The 26,041-nt window shown below is 47.6% G+C and overlaps 1 protein-coding gene across 4 annotated transcripts in view; it reads left to right on the top strand.

Annotated features, from left to right (window-relative positions):
• Positions 1 to 26,041, top strand: part of LOC134969640 (Wilms tumor protein 1-interacting protein homolog) — a 156,267-nt gene that overhangs the window by 12,201 nt on the left and 118,025 nt on the right. For 2 of the 4 annotated variants that reach the window (XR_010189512.1, XM_063945725.1), the window contains exon 1: positions 12,448 to 13,797. The exons of the other annotated variants lie outside the window; for them this stretch is intronic. Coding sequence is in view for 1 of the 2 variants with exons in the window: in XM_063945725.1 (XP_063801795.1) it covers positions 12,654 to 13,797 (1,144 nt within the window). In the remaining variant the exon portion in view is untranslated. Of the gene's footprint in view, positions 1 to 12,447; positions 13,798 to 26,041 lie in introns of those variants that run through there. 4 annotated transcript variants of the gene reach the window in all.

Below are 26,041 nucleotides of genomic sequence, written 5' to 3'. Positions count from 1 at the left end.
GTCCTGTGGTTTGGCAACTGGTCTCTGATGTGGGTGCGGCAAATTCTTTTTTGAAAGGACAAATTTCTACTTGTCTCATCCTCGATGTATAAATGGTGATGTTTCCCAACATGGTAATAAATGTACATGTGATGCGACCCTAAGTATGTTGTGTTTGCAATCATATAGTGGGAGTTGCACAACCAACTTCCCGGGTTCTGCGGTAGGAGGCAGAATACAAATATTTTCCTTTGACACAATTAGACTGTGAATAAATAGGTGACTATGGCTGAGTGGTCGGACAGAAAATGAGATCTGTAGTTTGGACGTGGGATTGAACCAGTCTTTCTGCATAAATGTGACGTCCATCGGTGCGGAAGATTCTGTGCATCGCGATTCTGTTTGTGAAATAAATATCCGGGATTGCCAGGAATTCCTGGAATTCCTATTTGTTGGAGATAGGACCTTTATCCCGGCCTCGTGCCTCACTTGCTGCCCGTTTAATATTTAACCTGCCTGGGGACCTGATGGTATGTTCTGGCTGCAGAACGAAGCAAAGTGTGTTCTCTCCTGCAGATATCCGGAACATTTACAACATAATAAGAATTCCAGAATAGATCGATTGGATTGTACCGTGCAGCTTCCGACGCTAACCTTTACCTGGAAACCCTGCTCTCTTCTAACACAAACTTACTTCCCAAGTGGCTCGCTTAGGTGGGACAGTCCCGATTAGGGGACCTGACCTTGCCGGTTTGTCCCACTATTCTATGCGGCAATGACTTGGTGATTTGAAAGAATGGTTGGGGACACTAAGGTGTGTTCAGTCATGCCTCCATCAGGACATGGCCAGGCCTTCATTATGACACGCGCTTGCCCCCTATCCTGATTATTTAATATTTTAAACTCATGTGACCATTCAGATCCAATGTCCTAAAGGCTGGCATTGTGATGATGTCACAGGATGTTTCTCAGAAACACACTGAGCATGCTCCTGCTAGTACATGGGATGGTCACACTCTTACAACTCATGAATATATATAGCTGCCTGAAGAGGCTGACCTGTAGACGTAAGAATTGGAAGATATTGGGGTAATTCAGATCTGATCGCAGCAGCAAATTTGTTAGCTAATGGACAAAACCATGGGGGTCATTCTGAGTTGATCGCACGTAGCAACTTTTTGCTGCTCGTGCGATCAACTAGACGCCGCCTATGGGGGAGTGTATTTCTGCATAGCAGGGCTGCGATCGCTTGTGCAGCCCTGCTATGCAAAAAAATATTCCTGTAAAACAAGACCAGGGAAAGAGTTACTTACCCTGTGAGATGAATCCAGCGATGCAGGTCCCGGAATTGATGTCAGACATCCGCCCTCCAAACACCTGGACACGCCTGCGTTGGACTCACCACTCCCCGATAACGGTGAGTATCTGCCCCGGAACACCTCCCCGCTGTCAATCTTCTTGCGATCGCGCTAGCGATCACTTTCTTCTGGTCGTTGCCCGGCGACAGCTGTCGCTGGGCAATGATGCACGTGCGCATTGCGGGCGCGCGCAGCCACAGTCCCAACCCGATCGCACCGCTGCGACAACCAGCAGCGTGCGAACAGGTTTGGAATGACCCCCCATGTGCAGTGCAGGTGGGGCAGATATAAAATTTGCAGAGAGAGTTAGATTTGGGTGGGTTATATTGTTTCTGTGCAGGGTAAATACTCGCTGCTTTATTTTTAAACTGCAATTTAGATTCAGTTTGAACATACCCCACCCAAATCTAACTCTCTCTGCACATGTTACATCTGCCCCACCTGGTTTTGTCCATTAGCTAACAAATTTGCTGATCAGATCTGAATTAGGTCCATTACACAGTGCTAACACACAGTACATGTAACATAAGGGGCGGAACTACTGACAGTGCTGCAGCCCACCGATCCCTGCATCTGGCTGGAATGGCACCCTACAGCCAGTGCCACTGGGTAAGCAGTCATCATTATCACTGTACAACTTATACTAGGGTTTATCGACTTCTTGACGGTCAATTTAGTTGCATTTCGCAACTATACACTTACGCCACCCCTTTATTGTACTACGGCTGGGTCTGTACGCCCACGCCCTGTGACTGTTCATGTCCAATACTGCCCCGGTCTCCTAATCATACATAAGGGTTTATAAAACCCTGGCGCTTCCTAACGTTTATGCCCAATATTTAAAAAGGCAATGCTTTTGTTAGCAAAACACGGCCAGTAAAAACATTGCCCTTTTAAATTTTGGGCATAAACACACTCAGAAGCTCTGGGTATTAGAACCCAATGCTTAGTTAAAAAAAAAAGTACTCTGTTGTACACAGGCACCCGGCTCTCAGCACCCACTCCTGCACATGCAATCCGCATTGCTGGTATACTGTAACAGTCACATGCCTACTGTAGGTGCAACTGCTTAGAGCCAGGAGTCACGGCATAGAGGACTGTCGGAGAATCCTGCCAATACCTCACTGAGCCAGTTCCGGATCTGTGGCCATTATTAACCACAGTACTACTTTACACACTGAAGGCCTGAGTGATATTGCGACAGATCACGTGGATTTCGGAATACTGTGCATGCCCCATATCAGACGTATGTATGGAGATCGCAAGTGCGGAGGGACTGACCACTCCCCCAGTCACTGTTTTTATACTGCACAGTACACACGCCAGTAATTATTGTATTGCCCAGTGCCCACTCCCGTGCAGTGCCGTAAGAAGGCGACACTGCGCCCTATGCCGGCCTACACACCAGTGCCATCTGTAAGTCACATCTAGGGGACGGGCGCGCGACACTGTCGCTGGGCAGAGGTTGGGTCCACCGACAATGCAGCCAGCCTCCTAAGGATGGTGGATGGTGCGTGCGGCTCTGCAGTGGCGCTAGTAGCTGCAGGGTACCTGTACAGCGTTGGTGCTGCCCGCTAGCCCTGCACTCTGTGTGGCAGCAATGCTTCAGTGACTTTAATAGTGTACAGCACACACCCCAGTGAATGTTATTATATTGGACAGTGCACACTTCATTTATTATTATATTGTGCAGTACACACCCCAGTGATTGTTATATTGTACAGTGCGCACTCCAGTGAGTATTATATTGTACAGTGCACACTCCAGTGAGTATTATATTGTACAGTGTGCACTCCAGTATTATATTGTACAGTACACACTCCAGTATTATATTGTATAGCGCACACTCTAGTATTATATTGTACAGTACACACTCCAGTGAGTATTATATTGTACAGTGCGCACTCCAGTGAGTATTATATTGTACAGTGCACACTCCAGTGAGTATTATATTGTACAGTGTGCACTCCAGTATTATATTGTACAGTACACACTCCAGTATTATATTGTATAGCGCACACTCTAGTATTATATTGTACAGTACACACTCCAGTGAGTATTATATTGTACAGTGCGCACTCCAGTGAGTATTATATTGTACAGTGCGCACTCCAGTGAGTATTATATTGTACAGTGCGCACTCAGTGAGTATTATATTGTATAGCGCACACTCTAGTGAGTATTATAGTGTATAGTGCACACTCCAGTGAATATTATATTGTATAGTGCACACTCCAGTGAGTATTATATTGTACAGTGCGCACTCCAGTGAGTATTATATTGTACAGTACACACTCCAGTGAGTATTATATTGTACAGTGCGCACTCCAGTGAGTATTATATTGTACAGTGCGCACTCCAGTGAGTATTATATTGTATAGCGCACACTCTAGTGAGTATTATAGTGTATAGTGCACACTCCAGTGAATATTATATTGTACAGTGCGCACTCCAGTGAGTATTATATTGTATAGCGCACACTCTAGTGAGTATTATAGTGTATAGTGCACACTCCAGTGAATATTATATTGTATAGTGCACACTCCAGTGATTATTATATTGCTCAGGTACTGAACAAACTTCTACTTGAAGTGCTGCAAAGCAGCAGCAGTCTCCCGTTCTGCTCAGCTGCGTTAATATACAGGCACAGTCAGTGGTAGTGGACAAAGCAGTGGGGGTGATCGTAGACATAGACAATCAATAATGCACAGTGCACACTCCAGTGATTATTATATTGTGCATTACACCCCAGTGATTATTATATTGTGCATTACACCCCCCAGTGATTGTTATATTGCACAGTGAGCACTCCAGTCCAGTGATTATAAATTGTGCACTGCACACCCTAGTGATTGTTATATTGCATAGTGAACACTCCAGTCCAGTGATTATATATTGTGCACTGCACACCCCAGTGATTGTTATATTGCACAGTACGCACGCCAGTGATTATTATATTGTGCATTACACCCCCTGGTGATTATTATATTGCACATTGCGCACCCCAGTGATTATTATATTGTGCACTGCACACCCTGGTGATTGTTATATTGCACAGTGAGCACTCCAGTCCAGTGATTATATATTGTGCACTGCACACCCCAGTGATTGTTATATTGCACAGTGCGCACTACAATGATTATTATATTGTGCAGTACACACCCCAGTGAGTGTTATATTACACAGTGAGCACTCCAGTCCAGTGATTATATATTGTGCACTGCACACCCCAGTGATTGTTATATTGCACAGTGCGCACTACAATGATTATTATATTGTGCAGTACACACCCCAGTGAGTGTTATATTACACAGTAAGCACTCCAGTCCAGTGATTATATATTGTGCACTGCACACCCCAGTGATTGTTATATTGCACAGTGCGCACTACAGTGATTATTATATTGTGCAGTACACACCCAGTGAGTATTATATTACACAGTAAGCACTCCAGTCCAGTGATTATATATTGTGCTGTACACACCCCAGTGATTATTGTATTGCACAGTGTGCACTCCAGTGATTATTATATTGTGCAGTGCACACCCCAGTGAGTGTTTTTGTACTGCACAGTGCGTACTCCAGTATTATTATATTGTGCAGTACACACGACACACCAGTGAGTATTGTTATTTTACACACTCCAGTGATTATTATATTGTGCAGTGCACACCCCAGTGAGTGTTTTTGTACTGCACAGTGCGTGCTCCAGTATTATTATATTGTGCAGTACACACGACACACCAGTGAGTGTTGTTATATTACACACTCCAGTGATTATTATATTGTGCAGTACCCACCCCAGTGAGTGTTGTTATATTGCACAGTGTGCACTCCAGTGATTATTATATTGTGCAGTGCACACCCCAGTGAGTGTTGTTGTATTGCACAGTGTGCCCTCCAGTGATTATTATATTGTGCAGTACACACACCAGTGAGTGTTGTTATACTGCACAGTGCACACCCCAGTGATTATATATTGTGCTGTAAACACCCCAGTGATTATTGTATTGCACAGTGTGCACTCCAGTGATTATTATATTTTGCAGTACACACCCCAGGGAGTGTTGCTATATTGCACAGTGCGCACTACAGTGATTATTACATTGTGCAGTACACACACCAGTGATTGTTATATTACATACTGCGCGCTTGAGTATTATATTGGTGGTCATTCAGAGTTGATCGCACTTAGCAACTTTTTGCTGCTCGTGCGATCAACTCGTCTATGGGGCTGCGTGCGAACGGGTCTGAATGACCCCCATTGTGCAGTACGCACCCCAGTGAGTGTTATATTGCACAGTGAGTACTCCAGTCCAGTATTTATATATTGTGCAGTACACACACTCCAGAGATTATTATATTGCACAGGTGCACTCCAGTGATTATTATACTGTGCAGTACACACCCCAGTGAGTGTTGTTACACTGCACAGTGCACATTCCAGTTATTAGTATATTGTGCAGTACACAATCCAGTGAGTGTTGGTATATTGCACAGTGCGCACTCCAGTGATTATTATATTGTGCAGTACACACACCAGTGAGTGCTGTTATATTGCACAGTGTGCCCTCCAGTGATTATTATATTGTGCAGTACACACCCAACTCAGTGTTGTTATATTGCACCATGCACACTCCAGTTATTATATTGTGCAGTACACACCCCAGTGAGTGTTATTATACTGCACAGTGCACGCTTCAGTGACTTTAATAGTGTACAGCACACACCCCAGTGAATGTTATTATATTGGACAGTGCACACTTCATTTATTATTATATTGTGCAGTACACACCCCAGTGATTGTTATATTGGACAGTGCGCACTACAGTGATTATTATATTGTGCAGTACACACCCAGTGAGTGTTGTTATATTGCACAGTGAGCACTCCAGTGATTAGTATATAGGGGGTCATTCCGAGTTGTTCGCTCGTTGCCGATTTTCGCTATGCTGCGATTTGTTGCAAATTGCGCATGCGCAAGGCACGCAGGGCGCATGCGCTTAGTCATTTAACACAAAACTTAGCAGTTTTGCTGTGGCTTCTGCGGCGCTTTTCAGTCGCACTGCTTTTCGGTAAATGATTGACAGGAAAGGGGCGTTTCTGGGCGGCAACTCAGCGTTTTCCCGGCGTTTGTTAAAAAATGCAGGCGTGTCAGGGAAAAATGCGGGAGTGTCTGGAGAAACGGGGGAGTGGCTGGCCGAACGCAGGGCGTGTTTGTGACGTCAAACCAGGTTTAAACGGACTGAGCTGATCGCAACCTGTGAGTAGGTCCGGAGCTACTCAGAAACTGCTAAGAATTATTTAGTAGCAGTTTTGCTAATCTTTCGTTCGCGATTCTGCTAAGCTAAGATACACTCCCAGAGGGCGGCGGCCTAGCGGGTGCAATGCTGCTAAAAGCAGCTAGCGAGCGAACAACTCGGAATGAGGGCCGATGTGCAGTACACACACCAGTGAGTGTTGTTATATTGCACAGTGTGCACTCCAGTGACTAGTATATAGGGGGTAATTCCAAGTTGATCGCAGCAGGAAATTTTTTAGCAGTTGGACAAAACCATGGCCCTAATTCCAAGTTGTTCGCTCGCTAGCTGCTTTTAGCAGCATTGCACACGCTAAGCCGCCGCCCTCTGGGAGTGTATCTTAGCTTAGCAGAATTGCGAACGAAAGATTTGCAGAATTGCGAATAGAAATTTCTTAGCAGTTTCTGAGTAGCTCCAGACTTACTCAGCCATTGCGATCAGTTCAGTCAGTTTCGTTCCTGGTTTGACGTCACAAACACACCCAGCGTTCGCCCAGACACTCCCCCGTTTCTTCAGACACTCCCGCGTTTTTCCCAGAAACGCCAGCGTTTTTTCACACACGCCCAGAAAACGGCCAGTTTCCGCCCAGAAACACCCACTTCCTGTCAATCACACTACGATCACCAGAACGATGAAAAATCCTCGTTATGCCGTGAGTAAAATACCTAACTTTTGTGTAAAATAACTAACCGCATGCGCTCTGCGAACCTTGCGCATGCGCAGTAAGCGACTAATCGCAATATAGCGAAAATCGGCAACGAGCGAACAACTCGGAGTGAGGGCCCATGTGCACTGCAGGGGAGGCAGATATAACATGTGCAGAAAGAGTTAGATTTGGCTGAGTTATTTTATTTCTGTGCAGGGTAAATACTGGCTGCTTTATTTTTACTCTGCAAATTAGATTGTAGATTGAACACACCACACCCAAATCTAACTCTCTCTGCACATGTTACATCTGCCTCCCCTGCACTGCACAAGGTTTTGCCCAACTGCTTACAAATTTGCTGCGATCAACTGAGTGAGTGCTGTTACACTTATCAGTGAGTGCTGTTACACTTATCGCCAGCATGGATGGTGTAGTGGTTAGCATTATCACCTCACAGCACCAAAGTGACGGATTCGATTGTCACCATGGCCGGAATATACGTTTGTATTTTCTCCCCATGCCTTGTGTGGTAGGGAGTATAAGCTCTACTGGAGCCTGATGTGAATGGAAAAATATTCTCTCTGTAAAGCAGTGCGGAAAAATAAATGTAATATATAATAGTCAAAAAAAGTAATAAATACTACGGTGCGCATCCCAGTGATTATTATAATGTGCCGTTCACAGTCCAGTGATTGTTATATTGCACATTGGGCCTAATTCAGACCTGATCGTAGATGTGCTAAATTTAGCACATCTACGATCAGCTTCCCTGACATGCGGGGGGGACGCCCAGCACAGGACTAGTCCACCCCGCATGTCAGGCCCTACCCCCCGTACAAGTACAAAAGCATCGCACAGTGGCGATGCTTTTGTACTTGAAGAGTAGCTCCCAACCATCGCAGCTCCTGCGTGCTGGCAGGGAACACTCGTCGTTGTGAGGGTCGCAGCGGCTGCATGTGACGTCACGCAGCCGCCGCAGCACGCCCCCCGCACGGTCCGAGCACGCCTGCATTGCCTAGACCACGCTCCTTAAAAAGGCGGTCGCCGGCAGCCCACTTCCAACTCTGCCTGTCAATCAGGCAGAGGCGATCACAGGGCTGAGATGGCCGTCGGCTGTCTGGCATGCGTTGGTGCACTGTGGCGTCGGCGCAGTTTAGACCTGAACGGCTGCAGCACCGATCAGGTCTGAATTAGGCCCAGTGTGCACTCCAGGGTGTGTGTATATATATATATATATATATATATATATATACACTGCTCAAAAAAATAAAGGGAACACTTGAACAACACAATGTAACTCCAAGTCAATCACACTTCTGTGAAATCAAACTGTCCACTTAGGAAGCAACACTGACTGACAATCAATTTCACATGCTGTTGTGCAAATGGAATAGACAACAGGTAGAAATTATAGGCAATTAGCAAGACACCCTCAATAAAGGAGTTGTTCTGCAGGTGGTGACCACAGACCACTTCTCAGCTCCTATGCTTTCTGGCTGATGTTTTGGTCACTTTTGAAAGCTGGCGGTGCTTTCACTCTAGTGGTAGCATGAGACGGAGTCTACAACCCACACAAGTGGCTCAGGTAGTGCAGCTCATCCAGGATGGCACATCAATGCGAGCTGTGGCAAGAAGGTTTGCTGTGTCTGTCAAGCGTAGTGTCCAGAGCATGGAGGCGCTACCAGGAGACAGGCCAGTACATCAGGAGACGTGGAGGATGCCGTAGGAGGGCAACAACCCAGCAGCAGGACCGCTACCTCCGCCTTTGTGCAAGGAGGAACAGGAGGAGCACCGCCAGAGCCCTGCAAAATGACCTCCAGCAAGCCACAAATGTGCATGTGTCTACTCAAACGGTCAGAAACAGACTCCATGAGGGTGGTATGAAGGCCCGACGTCCACAGGTGGGGGTTGTGCTTACAGCCCAACACCGTGCAGGACGTTTGGCATTTGCCAGAGAACATCGAGATTGGCAAATTCGCCACTGGCGCCCTGTGCTCTTCACAGATGAAAGCAGGTTCTCACTGAGCACATGTGACAGACGTGACAGAGTCTGGAGACTCCAAGGAGAACGTTCTGCTGCCTGCAACATCCTCCAGCATCACCGGTTTGGCAGTGGGTCAGTAATGGTGTGGGGTGGCATTTCTTTGGGGGGCCGCACAGCCCTCCATGTGCTCGCCAGAGGTAGCCTGACTGTCATTAGGTACCGAGAAGAGATCCTCAGACCCCTTGTGAGACCATATGCTGGTGCGGTTGGCCCTGGGTTCCTCCTAATGCAAGACAATGCTAGACCTCATGTGGCTGGAGTGTGTCAGCAGTTCCTGCAAGACGAAGGCATTGATGCCATGGACTGGCCCGCCCGTTCCCCAGACCTGAATCCAATTGAGCACATCTGGGATATCATGTCTCGCTCCATCCACCAATGCCACGTTGCACCACAGACTGTCCAGGAGTTGGCGGATGCTTTAGTCCAGGTCTGGGAGGAGATCCCTCAAGGAGACCATCCGCCACCTCATCAGGAGCATGCCCAGGCGTTGTAGGGAGGTCATACAGGCACGTGGAGGCCACACATACTACTGAGCCTCATTTTGACTTGTTTTAAGGACATTACATCAAAGTTGGATCAGCCTGTAGTGTGTTTTTCCACTTTAATTTTGAGTGTGACTCCAAATCCAGACCTCCATGGGTTAATAAATTTGATTTCCATTGATAATTTTTGTGTGATTTTGTTGTCAGCACATTCAACTATGTAAAGAACAAAGTATTTAATAAGAATATTTAATTCCTTCAGATCTAGGATGTGTTATTTTAGTGTTCCCTTTATTTTTTTGAGCAGTGTATATATATATATATATATATATATATATATATATATATATATATAAATATATATATATGTCTATAGTTTACACTCAGTGTTATACACTTCTGTGACTGTCATATTGCATAATGGACACACCAGTATTGTTATATTGCACAGTACACGCTGTAGTGAGTGTTGTTATATTGCACAGCGTAGACTTCAATTAATGTTATATTTCATAGTGCACACTCCAGTGTTATATTACATAGTGCACCCTCAGTGAGTACAGTACAGCACAGTGCAGACTTAAGTATGTATATTGTAGTGCAGAGTGCACCCTCAGGTAGTGCTAAATAGCAGAGTGCACTCTCAGTGAGTGGTCACTCGGGTACTCTCTGTCTGTAGAACAGAGTGCAGTTTTCAGTGAGTGTAGCAGATAAGAGTACACCCTTAGTGAGTGATGCAGAGCAGTGCTCAGCTTTCAGTGAGTGTAGCAGAGTGCACCCTCAGAGTAGTCTGGCTGCAGAGCAGAGAGTGCCCTCAGTGAGTGTAGCTGAGCAGAGCATAGTTCACTCCCAGGGAGTGCTAAATTCCAGGCATGGTGCACTCCCAGTGAGTGGTGGCTTGGGCACTGTTTGGCTGGAGAGCCCATACACACTGGGTGATATAGTAAGCGATATCGCTGATTTTTACCCTCCTGAGTAATATTGCTTACTACAGTATATCGCCCAGTGTGTATGCACCTTTAGTGAGTGCTGCAGAGCAGAGTGCACCCTTAGTGGTTGCAGCAGAACAGAGTGCACCCTCAGTGAGTGGAGCAGAGTGCAGAGCACCCTAAGTGAGTGGAGCAGAGCAGAGTGCACCCTAAGTGAGTGGAGCAGAGCGAACCCTCTGAGTAGTCTGGAAGCAGAGTAGAGTGCATCCTCAGTAAGTGTAGTAGAGCAGAGTGCTCCTCTCAGTGAGAGTAGAAGCAGAGCAGAGTGCAACTTTCAGTTAGTAGGGTGCACCCTAAGGATAGTCTGGCTGTAAAGCAGAGTACACCCTGATTGAGTGTAGCAGAGCCGACTCCACCCTCAGTGAGTGCTAAACAGCAGGGTGCATCCTCAGTGAGTAGAGAAATGTGAACCCTCAGTGAATGTATCAGAGCAGTGCACCCTCAAAGTAGCAGTCTGGCTGCAGAGCAGAGTGCACCCAGTCAGTAAACCATAGCAGTCCACTCTTAGTGAGTGCTGCAAAGCAGAGTGCACCCTAAGTGAATGGAGCTGAGCAGAATGGACCTAAGTGAGTGAGGCAGAGTGCACCCTTAGTGAGTGAAGCTGAGCAGAATGCACCCTAAGTTAGTGGAGCAGAGCAGAGTAAACCCTCAGAGTAGTCTGAATGCAGAGCAGAGTGCATCCTCAGTAAGTGTAGTAGAAGCAGAGCAGAGTGCAGCTTTTAGTTAGTGGAGCACACCCTAAGGATAGTCTGGCTGTAAAGCAGAGTACACCCTGAGTGAGTGTAGCAGAGCTCACCACACCCTCAGTGAGTGGAGCAAAGCAGAGTGTACCCTCAGGGTAGTCTGGCAGCAGAACAGAGTGTACCCTCAATGAGTGTAGTAGAGTGCACCTTTAAGGGATCCTAGAAGCAGAGCAGTGTACACCCTCAGAGAGTGCGATAGAGCAGAGTGCACCCTCAATGAGTGTAGTAGAGGGCACCTTTAAGTGAATGTTTGATCAGAGTAGTGTTCACCCTGAGTGTGATAGAGCAGAGTGAGTGTAGTCTGGCTGCAGAACAGTGTACACCCTCAGTAAGTGTGATAGAGCAGAATGCACCCTCAGGGATGAGTGAGATAGAATAGTGTACACGCTCAGTAAGTGTGATAGAGCAGAATGCACCCTCAGGGATGAGTGAGATAGAACAGAGTGCACCCTCAGTGAGTGTGATAGGGCAGAATGCACCCTCAGGGATGAGTGAGATAGAGCAGTGCACCCTCAGTGAGTGTGATAGAGCAGAGTGCACCCTCAGTGAGTGTGACACCACAGAGTGAGTGTAGTCTGGCTGCAGAACAGTGCACCCTCAGGGAGTGTGACAGAGTGCACCCTCAGTGAGTGTGACACCGCAGAGTGAGTGTAGTTTGGCTGCTGAACAGTGCACCCTCAGTGTGTGTGTGTGACACAGAGCAGAGTGCACCCTCAGTGACTGTGATACAGCAGAGTGAGTGTAGTCTGGCTGCAGAACAGTGTACACCCTCAGTAAGTGTGGTAGAGCAGAGTGCACCCTCAGTGAGTGTAGTGGAGTAAATTAGAATGCACCCTCAGACAGTGAGTGCTGAACAACAGAATGCACCCTCGCTCGGAGTAGCACAGTCTGGCTGCAGAGCACATTCCTAACGGCCACACCACTGCTGTCTCCCTCCGCACATTCCTCCCGGGAAGAATAAAGCTGCGGCGGCGGCAGAAAATAGTCCGCTGCCTCTTCACCCACCTCTCGGAAATCCGTCCGCGCAGCCGCCACTCAGAGCCCGGTGCTGCAGCTGGGATGAGGCGAGTGTGGGGGCCCCTGCACCCCGGGGCCCGGCCATAGAGCGGCGGCATGGAGCAGTACGAGGAGGACGTGGCCCTGGCGCTGTATGACGGCCTGTGCCTGGGAGAGAGCCGAGGGTCCCGGAGGGTGAATGGCCAGTACCTGCCCCACTGCCCCTCCGACACCGGCCAGCTGAGGGACGGGGGCATCTGCCGCTCGGAGGTGGCCCTGCCCTGCTACTCCGGCCTGCCCGACAGGAACAAGAGGTACTCGGCAGAGTTCTATAGAGGCAGCTACGACGGGGTCCCCCTGGCGGCCAAGCAGGGGGCAGGGGGTAAGATGGGCAGTGCCAGCATGGTGGGGCATTGTGCCAGCAGCAACAGTAATACCCTCTCCATGGACAGGTTCTCCAGCCCCAGGTCCAGCCTGGTGGTGCCAGGCCAGGGGGAGAAGTACCCCAGCTTGGGGCAGTATGAGGGGGCAGTGCTGAGCCCCAGGTCCAGCTATGCCAGCACTGCCAGTGACACCAGCAAGCACTCAAGCCCCCGTGCCAGCCTCACCAGCAGTAACCGCACCAGTGGCATCAGCATGGGATACGACCAGAGGCACATCAGCCCCAGGTCCAGCACCGCCAGCCCCAGGTCCAGTTACTCAGACTCACGCTACGTGCCCAGCGGGAACCCTGATCTAGATGGAATGGTGGGTCACGGTACCCTGGTGAGTCCCAGGTCCAGTATGTGCCTACAGGACGGGAGAGCTGCCACCCTGGGGAGCTGCAACCCTTCTGTGGTCAGCCCAAGGTCCAGCATTTCCAGCCACAGTTCCCGCAGTTCCAGAAGCTCCAGGGGGTCCATGGGGGCATACACTGATCTCCCAGTACCCTCCCCCAGGTCCTCCATGCTTGGGCCCAGCGTACAGGAAGAGACCCTCATGCAGGATCCTGGAGAGACTTGTCACTACAAAGTCCTCACCCAGTCTCCACCGAGACAGGAGCAGCAGCCACCGCCGCTGCCCCCCAATCCTGAGCCCAACTTGGGGGCATCCTACAGCTTCAGCTCCGCCAAGGGCTCTGCCACCGTGCACAGGTTTAAGGTTCCTTACCAGGTCACCCCGTCCAAGGAGAGTGGACCCAGCCAGGCAGAGAAGAGGTTGGAGGCTCTCACCCTAGAGTTGGAGAAGGAGTTGGAGATGCACATGAAGAAGGAATACTTTGGTGAGTTGCATTCATTACCTGTATGTTGTGGTTACGGGACTGGAGCCGTGTCTCTGAGGAGCTTTGTATGATATATCTGACTGTATGTATATATATATGTGTATATATATATATATATATATATATATATATATATATATTCCACCCGTATTGTGCTCTGTACCCCCTCTTTCACCATGACTTAGTGGTTTGAGGGGGTCATATGCTTTTGGAATCACGTATGTTGCGTACATGAAATGGTGTCTGGAATTAAATGCTGGATAGCACACTGGCGTTATACATATACAGTAATGATGTGCTCTGTGTGTAGATATCAGTTATTAATATATAACTCTGGTCCATATTTGTCATATCAAACCTCTGCTAACCGTACTATTCTGTATTCCACATCCTGGGTATCCGTCATGCAGGCCAGCCCCCTCCAGCTTAATAAGGGTTAATGTTTTGGGGTAGTGACCAGGACAATAGGGGCTCTGTTCTGCAACCTGGATTGCTACAATGTATATCTCCTGATTTTAACCGTAGGTGTGCCAGGCATGCCTTCATATCATTGGCATGGGATGCAAGAAAGAGCCTTTGGTAGAATTGTGCAGGTGATGCTGACCTCTGAAGTGGGGACAGAATGGACTGGTGACTATTCTGGTGCCTAATAGTTGGCTCAGGTTGGTAACGCGTAAGTCGGGTGTGATTTCCCGGAATAATTAATGCTCCTGCCCATTTCAGTAGAGAAACCATATGGGAAAGTTATTAGACCCCTCTAGTTTCAGGCGTGTCATCGTTATGGTGATAGGGCAGAGTCACAATACACCATGAATTTTGGATTTTTTTTTCTCTTGGTTGTTAGACGTCAGTACCTGATACTTACTGTACCTTCATATTGCGTAGATTAGAATGTTGGCTCTGATGAGCAAGAATGGGTTATCTGCGTTATACATTGCAGATTGTGGTCCTGTTTGCTAGGTCAGAAGATACTGTAAAATTTAGGAATGTAACTTGAAAAAGTTATTTTAGGCCCAAAAAAGGTAAACTCCGAACCTACATTTACTGTATTTTACATGTGACCTGCATACATAAATACATACCATGCATATGCACAGCCGACATGTCAGATGCATGCATGCATGCATACATACATACAGTGCACAATGTACTTGATAGATGCATACATACATACATACATACATACATACATACATACAGTGCACAATGTACTAGATAGATACATACATACATACAGTGCACAATGTACTAGATAGATACATACATACATACAGTGCACAATGTACTTGATAGATAGATAGATACATATGATGCTTAGTGTACGTCATCTGCTTTTATACAGACATATGATGCACAGTAGACAGATAGACTTACGCTGCAATGTACATGTCACCTGCTTACATACATATGATGCACAGGGCACATGATACCTACATACATACATACATACATACATACAATGCCAAGTATACATTTTGCGTGTTTACGGATGGTGTAATGGTTAGTATTACTGCCTCGCAGCACTGAGGTCATGGATTTGATTCCCACCACAGCCCTAACTGTGTGGAGTTTGTATGTTCTTCTCATGCTTGTGTGGGTTTCCTCCCACAATCCAAAAACATACTGGTAGGTTAATTGGCTCCTGACAAATGAACCCTAGTGTGTGTGTGTGTGTGTGTGTGTGTGTGTGTGTGTGTGTGTGTGTGTGTGTGTGTGTGTGTGTGTGTGTGTGTGTGTGTGTGTGTGTGTGTGTACCTGTGTATAGAACAGGCTTGATGGGCCAAGTGGTTCCTATCTGCCGTCAAAGTCTATGTTTATATAGATGTTACCTGTAGTGCATTGTTGTCCGTCTGGACCTACACACCATGGAGGCAGCCATATTAATGGCCGAGAGGAATTTCTTGAGTACGCAGCAAATCAATTCACAAGGAACCAGTGACATCACTGAGGCACAAGGAGGGCAGAACCTAGTCCATAAACGGAATATATGTGCAATGTGTGTAGGCCACTGGTGCACTTAGCAGTACAGATGGATTTCAGCGGATCCTCCATTCCAAAGGCTAGAACCATATTACTGCCTCTGATGCACTTATTAGAAAAGGAAGAATTCACCTGTCACTGGACCTGTACAACCTCCTAAACACATCTCACCGTGCAGCATCCTTAGCGGCACCCGGCTGACGGATGAGTTTCCATTTGATGTCCCGCACATGTATCCTGGTTGCATTCGGGTATAATATGTAATGGACAACATTTCATATCCTGTACAGTTACACAGGTGCAGACTAAGGGTATTGTCACACGAGCTGCAGTATTTCTCAGCTACAGTAAACCTGTGTATGACGGGGGTATCTAGAACGCGTATATTGTATGAGGTAGTTTATGCTGCCTTGCTGTCCCCTGGAACAACTCTTACACTTTACAGCTTGTGTGACACTAGCTTAAGCCAGTCTAGGATGAAATTGGTTTCCCTGATTGCACAGTATTGGGCAGACTGTAGCCTGTGTTTGAGTAATGGAACATCTAGGTATCAGACTGCTACAGACCTGAGCTTCTGCTGGTCCATACGTTTTCCAGGATATTCTGCAAACATGAGGCCCAGAGCCAATGATAATGTAACGTTTCCTCCCGCTATGCCAAACGTCTAACAGCAGCTTCATTGGTTTGTCCCTGAGCTGTCTCTGGTGTGTGTGTGTGTGTGTGTGTGTGTGAGAGATGTATATTTATTAATGTCTGGGTTTGCACAGTGTTGCTGCATATGTTGGCGCTACAAAAATAACGCGTAGTAGTGACTTCTGCTTCCGTCACACATTTAGTCTTGTGTGGTTGAGACAACAGATGGTTTGTGGACAATGTGAGTAGACATGTCAGGAAATGCTCTGTGTACAAGACCAACCCTTATTGCCCCATTGGCCGGTATTTTGCCACCTGTGGGCTGGTGGAAGAATAGTGCGTGGCTGAGTATATCAAACTAGGCACGTAGTGAAGGTATAAAGTTCCAACACCATGTGGACGCCTGGACCTCTATAAAATATCAGAGTCGGAGCATGGCGGCTTTATTGTCATCCATTGCAGAATTCTTCCTCCACTTCACAGAGGAATAACTTGACGCCTAATAAAGCGTATATTTGCACATGTGAGATATATAGAGTGGCCATTTGTAGTGCCACTTCATGACGCCCTGTTTCCCTCAGATTGCATTAGCTGCATCATCACGTTTGTGGTGTCCGTACACAGTATGGCTGCTTCCCTGTGTGCATGGTACTGCGGTGCCTTGTGATCCGTAATCTGGGGGATTACTGTTCGGTTATCGGACCTCGTCACTGTATGTTCATTGGGGGAAGCTGCCAAATGCTGTTTGCTGTGTTTTTGTTTTTTTCCCCCTGTACAAGAAATTCCATGTTCTGAGTAAATGTTCAGAGGCCTAGTGACCAGGATTATTAAACGTGGAATGATCCGTCCTGTCTGTTGTGGAACTACAAGCCCCAGTAATCTGTACCAGCAGGAGCCTTTATGGGCTGCTTGTGAGGCAGATGTAGGCAGCCTGCAGCTCTTCACTGGAACTAGCCCTGGACTACCGCAAGGAATCCAACCCGTTCCTAATAGATTGCCAGCAACCGTACCCAAAATTCTTCCACCCACTCACCTCTCTCCTCATCCAGCTGCAGGTAGTTGTCGGAGGTGCCACCGCGTTCTAAATCCAAAAACTGCTAGTTGCTTAGGTTCCACTGTAAGGTGTTAGAGATTGGGGAATATTCTATGGGACAGTAGTGAGTGGCTGCGTTGGTCTTGCTGGGTAAATTAAACCCGTGATGTGAGGCTATTTCATTAGTTGGCTGTGTGCGGAGCGTTCTGTGCCGTACAGAATGTTTAATAACACGCCACGTAGAATGCTGCAGCCAGGCCTAATCTCTAGGCTTGAGAAGGTTTTTCTTTCGCTCAGACCTGATAGAGGGTTTTTTTTTTTTCTGAAAATTCCTTTCAGTCACTGAGCTGTTTGAGGTCATAGGATGAGATCTGTCTACAATGGGGAATTCAAGGCGCACTCGGCACAAAGAGCACGTTCAGCCGGGCTGGGGGCAAACACAATGGCTCCACATTCCCGGTTCCATGGAAAGCCTCAGTGAGTGCATTCCAGCCGGCTGTGCCCGCCGCGTTAACCCCTCCACGGCTACAGGTCATGCCTGTCCAGGAATCTGTGCCGACCAGGATTGCTAAGATTCCTGGACTTGTTTTTCTACCCAAGAGAAAACATGGACACGTATGTGCTAATGTCACACATGTGGCCTCTGCCTGGGAAAAAAAACAGGGCAGATTTCATAATTGATCCATAACCTCCGTCCAGTCTAGAAGTATTGCCTTTACCTGTCCTTGTTTACTCTGGAAATGACTTCTGGTTGCTCGCTAGATGCTGCCATATTTCACGTTTATAACCTTGTATGGTGTAAATGTATGAGGATGTGGCTGGGATGAAAACTTTGTTATATCGGGGTCACAGAGCTAGGCTTGGCTGTGGGGCCGCTGTATATAGATCTGTTAATGCACAAATTCCGTATAATTAAACGTATGGAGGAGAAGAGATCACATTTTGTTGCAGTTGGCATTATTGGGAATTTACGAATTGCCTGCGTGTTGTTATAGACTTAAAGACAACACGTGGATGTTACTGAGAACATGGGGGAAGTTGTGGGTTACCCGTCTGGCTGTGTGGGTGTAGGGGGGGGGGGGGGGCGTTATATCCAATGTCCTCTCTGGAGACGGGAAACAGTCTCGGCACTGAGCAGTAATGGGACCCCGCTGGATGTAGTGCAGAATGTCACCCTTTTGTCTGCAGGGCCTATTCTAGAGCCAGAGACTGCGTTTACCTTTTGTCCTCCCAATTGAGGCTTCTTTCTTTTCACAAACACCTGTGGCATTGACACAAGAGTGAGGAATTCCTAGAATCGTCCTGAGCTGTGGGGTCACCATTCCTTTGTTCCTTAGAGGACGTGACAATGATGGGGGCTGGTGAATAGAACTGATTAGCAGGGGAATAGCCTCCACCTTACTGTTACTAATATGGTTTATTGCTTCTGGATTCTCCCCCCTTAGTGTGATGTTGCTGTGCAAGTGTACTCAGTGGCCTCATCCGTGATATGACCCCCCCCAGGATTCAAGGTGGTGTTGGGGTTCTCTGGTATTGCAGGATGACCCATATCTTAATTCAGGTGTCCTTGTACATGATACTTCTCAGAGCTTGCATATAAAGTTTGGTTGGGAAGCCTCTTTTTCACCCCGTCTGCTAAACTATCTGCAGCCGTCTGTGTTTGCTGACCTGATATTATGCCCGTCCACTCACTGGCATCTAATTGAGTCATGAGGCTCCCGAGTGTCTCGTGCCTCAATTATGTCATTATTTCCCAGTCAATTCATAAGCCACGTTTTCGTGATTAATGTTTTCACCCAGAAACTGACCTCCTGCCGTGTGAGTGGACGACAGGTGCGCTATGTGAGAAAGAGGACAGCCAGGGGTCTATTTAATGCATGTCTGATCCTCTCGGACGGAGAAGATCCCACAACGCAGTATTCAGTTTGCGGGGAAATCCGATTGGTTTTGCCCGTTTTCGACTAGGCCAATCCGACTTTATTTTAAAGTCGGATTGACATTGTCGAAAATGGGACTAAAACCTGTCTGATCTGGCCGCAAATCCGACAAAACACGTGGATCCGCGGCTAATCCGCCGATCCGCGTGTTTTCCGACAAGTTGGAAAAACGGCCGTACCATTGAATAGGTCGAATCATTATTCGACCTAAAAGAGTCGGAAACTGCCGTCTTTTCCGACTAGATGGCATTTCCGACTTCAATTGAATAGTTCCTTCGTGATCAGGCCTAAAGTGGGATATATCTGTATAATACGCAAGACATTGCCCAGCGTAGTCTCGCTGGCCGCTGTAACCAGAGGTTGCAGCGATAATGTGCTGAAAAGAGGACTCTGTTCTTCTGTGATAAAACTGGTTGCTGTTACTCGCAGAGAATGCGACTGAGGCCCAAACTGATTCCGTATGTCATGTGAAAGGACGGTCGCCCACATTCAACCACTGCACAGTTCCTCCTTCCGCAGCACTCGGCCCTACTGTAATTATGTAGCCCTGCCTTAGTTAAAATAAAATATTAGTTGGCAGCGTGTGTGACCACTGGGCGTGCGCGAATCTTCGTGTCTTGACTGCGGAGCCCACTGTCTGTAATTCACGAGCCACAAAGCCTCATTTATCCTGCAGAAAGCCATCATTATGCCTGACATCTGGAGTCACAAGACTGAAATTAGCTGCTTCTCCTTAGAATAAACAGAGACACAGCGAGCCTTGTATCGTGCCGGTACACGTCCAAATTGCTGCCGTCTCTTTGAAGTTAACTTTCCACTCGCGCTCTTGAAACGTTTCATCGCTGAGTAGTTGATTTTGACGACACTCTTTGCGTGTGACCGTGTGGCCCCTGCAGCTGCTGTGTCTGTGGGGTCTCCTCATCCATTCATTTTCTGAGTCACTTCTCAGGGCCACTAACTGTGCAGGTGTGGGGCCACACCTGGGAGTGCGGAATGCTTGGAGGTGTCTATCCTGAGGGCACCTGTGATACGGTGTATAATATTAGGCTTGTGCAGGGTCACGTTTTCTCCGGGGGAAGGTGGGGGGGTGGGGTTGGTCTGTAGTGACCATTGTCTGCATTTACCAAAGCGGTGTCCTTCCTGTATGTGCAGTGATGTTTCAGGCAGCAGTAGTGTTATCACATGGGATAATCTCTAACCAAGGGGGTCATTCCGAGTCGATCGCTCGCTAGCTAGTTTTAGCAGCCGTGCAAACGCTGTGCCGCCGCCCACTGGGGAGTGTATTTTAGCTTAGCAGAAGTGCGAACGCTTGTGCAGCCGAGCTCTGCAAAAACAGGTTGTGCAGTTTCAGAGTAGCTCTGAACCTATTCAGCGCTTGCGATCACTTCAGCCTATTAGAGTCCGGATTTGACGTCGTACACCCGCCCAGCCACGCCTGCGCTTTTTCAGACACGCCTGCGTTTCTGCAAACACTCCCTGAAACCGGTCAGTTGACACCCAGAAACGCCCCCTTTCTGTCAATCTTCTAGAGGCCACCAGTGCGAAGAAAAACTTAGCTAGAACCTGAGCACAACTACAAAGGGCTTTGTACCCGTACGTCGTGCGCGCGCATTGTGGCCCATACGCATGCGTATAAATGCCGTTTTTTCACCTGATTGCTGCGAAAATTGGCAGCGAGCGATCAACTCGGAATGACCCCCCAAGTGTGTATTGTATACTCTATTACACGTGTGATTATATAGAATATACGTCTTGTGTAGTGTGATGTGCCTTTCCTCTGTGCAATCCCTGGCCACACATAGAACCTCTTATTGGAGCTCTATGCAGCCGGAGTTTGGAGACACCAGACAGAGCAGGATGGGGCAGTCGGCGCAGGCCGGGACAGACACTCAGCACATGCACTCCTGCGCAAGAAATGGCTGCCGCGATACAGACACGCCTCCAAAAATCTCCGCTGGGGATGTTGGAGCTGAAGAGGATATTTCCTCCCTCCAAAATCTGGTAGCCAGACAGCAAAATCTAGGGGCCATGGCTACCTGGCCCCTGGTATTACTGTATACTACGGTATAATACTGTCCTATCTGATACCATAGCCGCAGGGTGCCTCTCCTGTGTTATTAGTGTTACTGTATACTACGGTATAATACTGTCCTATCTGATACCATAGCCGCAGGGTGCCTCTCCTATGTTATTAGTATTACTGTATACTACTGTATTATACTGTCCTATCTGATACCATAGCCGCAGGGTGCCTCTCCTGTGTTATTAGTATTACTGTATACTACTGTATTATACTGTCCTATCTGATACCATAGCCGCGGGGTGCCTCTCCTGTGTTATTAGTATTACTGTATACTACTGTATTATACTGTCCTATCTGATACCATAGCCGCAGGGTGCCTCTCCTGTGTTATTAGTATTACTGTATACTACTGTATTATACTGTCCTATCTGATACCATAGCCGCGGGGTGCCTCTCCTGTGTTATTAGTATTACTGTATACTACTGTATTATACTGTCCTATCTGATACCATAGCCGCAGGGTGCCTCTCCTGTGTTATTAGTATTACTGTATACTACTGTATTATACTGTCCTATCTGATACCATAGCCGCGGGGTGCCTCTCCTGTGTTATTAGTATTACTGTATACTACTGAATTATACTGTCCTATCTGATATCATAGCTGCGGGGTGCCTCTCCTGTGTTATTAGTGTTACTGTATACTACTGTATTATACTGTCCTATCTGATACCATGACTGCGGGGTGCCTCTCCTGTGTTATTAGTATTACTGTATACTATGGTATTATACTGTCCTATCTGATACCATACTGCGCTGTGCCTCTCCTGTGTTATTAGTATTATTCTGTGACTAACTTTTAGATCATTGATCCCGCATTGTATCTTTTACACATCAATGTATTAAATGGAATTTCCAAATGTCTAGTCCTTTCCTGCATTGTCTCTAGATCTCGCTACCTCTCTTTGCTCCTTCTGGAGTATAAACCTGGTCATAAATCTTCGTCTTTCCAGCAAGCCTGCAAACCTTCCCGTGTGAGCCACAAGTGGTACCCACAATGAATGCCGAGACCACGCAGGACCCCGTACTGATCCCCAATGCCGCAGTGGTTTTCAGCCTGTCCACCGAGCGCTTCCACCAATCACTTCTGCACTCTCTCCTGGCCATTACCCACCACACAAGCACTGAGTGTTGTGTATGAAATGTATACACAAGTAAGCTGCTGGTCCGCCCCGATGATATCATTGCTAGATTTGTACACAGGATCTCCAACCACACGTTCCCTACCATTGACAAGGCTGCATGGTTGTATGTTTCTGTTTTCCATTCTCCAATAACTTTGGATTACACCTGTCCACAGCAATTGGATACAAAGTATAATAGTGATGGATGTACATTCCCTTGGGAGTTTTTTCTTCTATATGTTGCACGTTGTGAGCTTCAATAGCCTGTGCTGCAGGGAATAGGTCTGTGCCTAATGTAGTATGTGACGTGTTATTCTCTGTGAGCTGTGGAATTCTTTGGGCGCTCAATGGGGGTCATTCCGAGTTGTTCGCTAGCAGATTTCGGTCGCAGTGCAGAGATCAGGCAAAAAAAGTCACTTCTGGGCATGCGTATGCAGCGCAATGCGCACGCGCGTCGTACTATTACAACGAACGACGTAGTTTCACACAAGGGGGTCAATTCAATTCAGCAACCGTTAAGTAGCGCCGGGAATTAGCTCCCGACGCTATTCAATTCAGCTAAGGTTAAGTCGGAGAATGCCCATTCTCGCGAACTTAACAGGTTGTTTTGTCGGGAGAACGAGTATTCTCCGACTTAACTACCCGCGGCGATGCTGATTCCCGACAATCCGCCTCGTGCCGCCCGTGCGGCAGCTCTTTTGTCGGTTTTCTTCTCTCACCCCCCGGGGCTGAGAAAAGAATTCCCGACAATTGAGGGTAACTAGTCGCTGTATTGAATAGCGCCGGGAGCTAATTCCCGGCGCTATTCAACTGTTGCTGAATTGAATCGACCCCATGGTCTAGTGAAGCTTTTCAGTTGCACTGCTGGCCGCAGAGTGATTGACAGGAAGTGGGCGTTTCTGGGTGTCAATTGACCGTTTTCAGGGAGTGAGCGGAAAAACGCAGGCGTGCCAGATAAAAACGCAGGCGTGGCTGGGGAAACGTAGGCGGGCTGGCCGAACGCAGGGCGTGTTCGTGATGTCAAAACAGGAACTGAACAGTCTGAAGTGATCGCAAGCGCTGAGTAGGTCTGAAGCTACTCTGAAACTGCACAAAATTATTTTGTAGCCGCTCTGCGATCCTTTCGTTCGCACTTCTGCTAAGCTAAAATACACTCCCAGTGGGAGGCGGCATAGCGTTTGCACTGCTGCTAAAAACTGCTAACGAGCGATCAACTCTGAATGACCACCAATATCTGCGGGTCCCAGCCCGGGAACCTCTGCTTTCCCACAGAAGGGTCCCTGATCCTGAATTCCCCAGACATCCTGATATAAAGAATTCAGAAAATGGGGGGGCGGGGAGGATTGGAGATAGAGCATCGGGATGTCCAGCTGACAATAGGAAAGTTACGTTGCTGGAAGACTGATACACAGGATATTCTGCACCCATAGGTTCCAGCTTCGTCCGTTCCTCTGCTGGGACCCACACGGACTAAACCCAGATTATACACAGCGCTAAGTGAACGGGACAGCACATGGTACTCTGTGCAGCTTCACCTGTACTCGGTCCAGGTAACTGAAATGAGCGTTGGTGTATTTCCTAAATGTGTCGCATTACAGAGGGTCTACACCCACAGTGTTTGTGTTGTGTCACTGTGTGTACTGCAGGGAACAGTGATGCTGTTGTTACTATATTACCTGAGCGGTAGTCACAGGATTGCCAGGCTCACTGGTTAAGTACCCTCTTTGGGTTGTAGCATGGTTCCATTGTTACACCCTGCTTACCCCCTGGCCAGGCTGTAGATACAGAGTGCCTCTAGCAGGGTGCAGATGCTTCGGCTGTGACACTGCTGCATGGATTATACTGTAATACATCTGGAGCTGTTTGATTGGTGTAAGTTCATTGCAGAGGTATAAAGGTTTGAAACAGGAAGCTGCAACGCTGAGCGATCGGCTCCGGAAGCACTGCGGAGGAACAGAAAGCAACTGTTTGCTTTGTAAATTCTGGTTCCTGCCAAGTAACAATACACATTCCAGAGTATGCAGCCAGCCTGATTACCAACAGGCCATTCATTCTCCACAGTGTGTTCCGTATTAACCCCCTGTCTGCCGCATGCATAAGCAATAAGCGGATCTGGCTTTTTATTTTCTTCCCCCCCCCCCCCAGAAATGCTTCTATTAACTGTCACTTATAATGTTACTGTCCATGAACGTTCTTGATTTTTACCAATGATTTTGCAGCAATGGATTTAGACATCCCAAGGGGGGAATTCAGTTGTTTTGTGGCGCCCATTCAATTATTGTAAACACCCCCCACCCTCGTCGGGCGTGAGTGCCATGTGTGCGCCCATCAGTACTGTTTTTATTTTAGTGGGTTTTTTTTGTTTTTGTGTTTTGCATTAACAGTTTTGAAAAAAAATTTTTAATTAAATAATGTAAAGGGGGCGGGGTAATGGTAGAGCCACATATAAAACATAGGGGCAGACATACTATCCTGGAGAAGGGATAAAGCAGTGATAAGCACAAGGTGATAACGCACCAGCCAATCATTACGGATTTGAAAAATGACAGGAGCTGATTGGCTGGTGCTTTATTACCTTGCGCTTATCACTGCTTTATCACTTCCTTATGTCTTCTCCAGGCTTAATACATCTGCCCCATAGTACATAAACAGAGGTAATATATTGAAATAGCAAATATACTAGCCATAAAAGATTAAGCAAATACAATCAGTATTGCATAACGAAGGAGAGTTTTTATTTATACTGAGCGAATCAGACCGTGAAGATCTGTGGACAAGTAACACGCCTTTGCCACCCATAACTCATGCCATGGCCACGGGATGTAGTCGGGTGACTGGCGGTCAGAATCCTGGCGACCAGGATGCCGGCAGGGGGCTCCGGGCTATTCCCACTCATAGGTGTCCACGACACCATAGAACCTGTGGTTCGTTCCGCTCGTCCCCCTGGTGGCCAGGATTCCGGCGTCTGTATGCTAACTGCCGGGATCCTGTCCAACGGTCGTCTGACCCCCCCCAACCCCATGGCCACCACGAAACCTGTCTAAAGTACTCCTTTGGGCGCCCAAACTGCTGATATATTTATTTCTCTGACGTCCTAGTGGATGCTGGGGACTCCGTAAGGACCATGGGGATTAGCGGCTCCGCAGGAGACTGGGCACAAAAGTAAAGCTTTAGAACTACCTGGTGTGCACTGGCTCCTCCCCCCATGACCCTCCTCCAAGCCTCAGTTAGATTTTTGTGCCCGAACGAGAAGGGTGCACACTAGGTGGCTCTCCTGAGCTGCTTAGTGAAAAGTTTAGTTTTAGGTTTTTTATGTTCAGTGAGACCTGCTGGCAACAGGCTCACTGCATCGAGGGACTAAGGGGAGAAGAAGCGAACTCACCTGCGTGCAGAGTGGATTGGGCTTCTTAGGCTACTGGACATTAGCTCCAGAGGGACCGATCACAGGCCCAGCCA

Source organism: Pseudophryne corroboree, chromosome 11 (genome assembly GCF_028390025.1).
Source record: "Pseudophryne corroboree isolate aPseCor3 chromosome 11, aPseCor3.hap2, whole genome shotgun sequence".
Lineage (NCBI taxonomy): Eukaryota > Metazoa > Chordata > Amphibia > Anura > Myobatrachidae > Pseudophryne > Pseudophryne corroboree.
The sequence above is the reverse complement of the archived record's forward strand: the minus strand, read 5'-3'. Positions and strand labels throughout refer to the sequence as shown.